At 45.0% G+C, this 3,709-nt stretch overlaps 1 protein-coding gene across 1 annotated transcript in view; it reads right to left on the reverse strand.

Annotated features, from left to right (window-relative positions):
• The window catches only part of ZNF276 (zinc finger protein 276), an 18,053-nt gene that overhangs the window by 12,211 nt on the left and 2,133 nt on the right, over window positions 1–3,709 (reverse strand). Inside the window, exon 2 of the mRNA XM_019642515.1 lies at window positions 1,402–1,547. Within this exon, the coding sequence (XP_019498060.1) occupies window positions 1,402–1,547 (146 nt within the window). The remainder of the gene's footprint in view (window positions 1–1,401; window positions 1,548–3,709) is intronic.

Raw genomic sequence — 3,709 nt, forward strand, 5'->3', positions numbered from 1 at the left:
CTTATACAATGGAATATTACTCGGCCACAATAAAGAATGAAATCTTACCATTTGCAACAACATGGATAGACTTACAGAGTATTACACTAAGTGAAAAGACAGAGAAAAACAAATTCCACATGATCTCACTTACATGTGGACTCTAAAGAACTGAATAAACAAACAAAACAGAAACATTCAGATGCAGAGAACAAACTGATGGTTGCCCGAGGGGAGGGGGGCTGGGAGTGTGGGTGAGAAAGGTGACGGGATTAGGAAGTACAAATTGGTTGTTACGAAATAGTCACAGGGATGTGAGATACAGTATGGGAAATAGTCAACAATGTAAAAACCATGCATGGTACCAGGTGGGTACTAGACTTATTGGGGGGGGATCACTTCTTAAATTATATAAATGCCTAACCACTGTGCTGTACACCTGAAATTAATATAAAGTAATATTGAATATCAACTATAACTAAATATATATATGTGTGTCTGTGTGTATATATGTCATAGAATGTAAAGTGCAGCATAGGGAAACAGTCAATGGTACTGTAATAGCTTTGTACGGTGTCAGATGGATAGTAGACTTGTTGGGGTGATCACTTTGTGAGGGGTGTAAATGTTTAATCGGTATATTGTTTTATACACCTTAAACTAGTCATTTAAAAAGCTGCTGAGAGAGTAAATCTTTAAAGTTCTCATTAGAGGAAAAACATTCTGTAACTGTGTGTAGTGACAGATGTTAACTAGACTTACTGTGGTGGTCATGTCACAATATATACAAATGTTGAATTATTATGTTGTATGCCTGAAACCAATATAATGTAATATATCAATTACAGCTCAGTAAAAAAATTTCTCAAAAAAACTCTAAAAATTGTTTGAATACATGCCTCCACAACTATGTGATTTCGGAAGCAAGGCTAGAAACTTCATTCCCTTGCACGCGCTCTGAGACCAGAAGAGAAGGGGCCGTGTCCACGCTCTCCACCTCCCAGAGCGTCTTGGGTGCCGCCGGGCGGATTAGAGGAGGGCCGCGTGGAGCTGAGCGTCCACAGCACTTGGGAAGGCAGAGGGCACGGTCCGGCTCATGCCCCCTGCCAGGCGGGACCAGGCACTCTCACACTTAACCCTCCTGTTCACCAACAGGCGGCTGAGGCTCAGGGAGGCTAAGCACTTATCTCAAGGCTGCAGCGCACCGGGCAAAACCTGGGTTAAAACCCAGGCGGTCTGACTGCAAAACTTGAGCACTCGTTGCTTAACGAGCTCAGAGGCGGCAGGGTCAGCTGTCTTGCGAAACATCGCCCTGCGCGGGTGACGGACACCAGGGAAGCTTCGCCTGCCTCTCCAGTAGCCCAAGGTCGCCGAGGGAGAAAGGCCCTGGGGACGTGGTCACTGGCGGCCGGCCGGACCCACCTGCCTCGTCGGCGCCGTCCTCGCCCGCGTCCCCGCAGGCCCGCGCCGGTCCCCAACCCAGCCGCGCCGCCACCAAGGCCGCCGCCTCATCCATGCTGGGCCCACTGCGGACGGGGCGGCCCCGGGCCCGGCCGCCGCCAAAGCCGCCGGCGCCGGAGCCCCCGCGCTGCCCCGCNGAACCCCAAAAATTCCACAGAAAAACTATTATAACTGATAAATGAATTTAGTAAAGCAGCAGGATACAAAATTAATATTCAGAAATTAGTTCTATTTTTATACGCCAATAATAAACTGTCAGAAAGAGCAAATTAAGAAAACAATCCCAGGGGCCAGTGGAGCAGCTCAGTTGGTTAAGAGTTGGCTTAAGAGCGCGAGCTCTGAGCAGCAGGGTCGCCGGTTCGATTCCCACATGGGCCAGTGAGCTGAGCTGCCGCAGAGCTGGTGAGAACGCGTGCTCTTAGCAGTAAGGATGCCGATACAACTCCCGCATGGGATGGTGGGCTGCACCCACCTGTAACTAAGATTGAACACAGCACCTTGAACTGAGCAGCAGCGAGCTGCCGACGGTTGGCCTGATGGTGACTGGACTTGAAGCTGAGCTAGCTGCGCCCTCCACAACTAAGATTGAATGACAACTTCACTTGGAGCTGATGGGTCCTGGAAAAACACAATGTTCCCCTTCCCCAATTCCCCAATAAAAGTCTTTAAAAAAAAAAAGGGAAAAAGAAAACAATCCCAGGCCAGCAGAGTGACTCAGCTGGTTAAGAGCGCAAGCTCTGCGCAACAGGGTCGCCGGTTCAATTCCCACCTGGCCAGTGAGCTGCGCCCAAGCTGAGCTGCCAACAGGTGGCAGGATGGCTCAGCTGGTGACAGCACGTGCTCCTAACAACAAGGTTGCTGGTTGGACTCCCACATGGGATGGTGGCTATGCCGCAACTAAGATTTAACACAGCACTTTGAGCTGAGTGGCCACGAGCTGCTTACGGGAGTCCACATGGCGACCGGACTTGGAGCTGAGCTTGCTGCACCCTCCACAACTAAGATTAAAGAACAACAACTTGGCTGTTCCCCTTCCCAAATTCCTCAATAAAATCTTTAAAAAGAAAAAGAAAAAGAAATCCCACTTATAATTGCATAAAAAAATACTTAGAAATAAATTTAACCAAGGAAGTAAAAGACCTATAGTCAGAAAATTATAAGACACTGAAGAGAGAAAATACAAATAAATGGAAACATACACTATGTTCATGAATAGGAAGAGTTAATATAGTTAAAATGTCCATACTGCCCTAAGTGATCTATAGATTCAGTGCAATCCCTATCAAAATACCAGTGGCATTTTTTCACTGAATTAGAACAAATAACCCTAGAATTTATGTGGAACCATAAAAGACGCCGAATAGTCACAGCAATCCTGAGAAAGAAGCATCACGCTTCCCAACATCAAATCATACTACAAGGCTATAATAATCCAAACAGCATGGTATTGGCATAAAAACAGATACATAGATCAATGGAATAGAATACAGAGCCTAGGAATAAATCCATGCCTATATGGCCACTTAATCTATGACGAAGCAAGAATTTGCATTAGGGTAAAGACAGTCTATTCAATAAATGGTGCTGGGAAAACCGGACAGATACATGAAAAAAAAAAAAAGAAAAGAAACTGGACTACTTTCTTATGCCATATACAAGAATAAACTCAAAATGGATTACAGACTTAAATGTAAGACCCAAAACCATAAAGCTCCTAGAAGAAAATATAGGAAGTAAATTTGCAGACATTACCCTTAGTAATATTTTTACTGATATATTATCCCCTCTGGCAAGAGAAGCTAAAGAAAAAAGAAACAAATGGGACTACACCCCACTAAAAAGTTTCTTCACAGCAAAGGAAACCATCAACAAAACAAAAAAGCATCCTACTAAATGGGAGAAGATATTTGTCAATGATATATCTAAAATATCCAAAATTTATTTTAAAACTTACACAATTCAACACCAAAAAAACCAAACAATTCACTTAAAAAATGGGCAGAGGACCTGAATAGGCATTTCTCCAAAGATGACATACAGATGGCCAACAGCCATATGAAAAGATGCTCAATGTCACTAAACATCAGAGAAACACAAATAAAAACCACAGTGAGATAGCACCTCACTCCTGTCAGAACGGCCATCATCAATAAGTCAACAAACAACAAGCAACAAGGGCCGGCCGAGGGGCGCGTTGGTTGTGAGTTGGCTTGGGACGCCAGCTCTGAGCAGCAGGGCCCCGGTTCGGATCCCACATGAGGGCCAGTGA

The sequence above is a fragment of the Hipposideros armiger genome, unplaced genomic scaffold (genome assembly GCF_001890085.2).
Source record: "Hipposideros armiger isolate ML-2016 unplaced genomic scaffold, ASM189008v1 scaffold_4, whole genome shotgun sequence".
Lineage (NCBI taxonomy): Eukaryota > Metazoa > Chordata > Mammalia > Chiroptera > Hipposideridae > Hipposideros > Hipposideros armiger.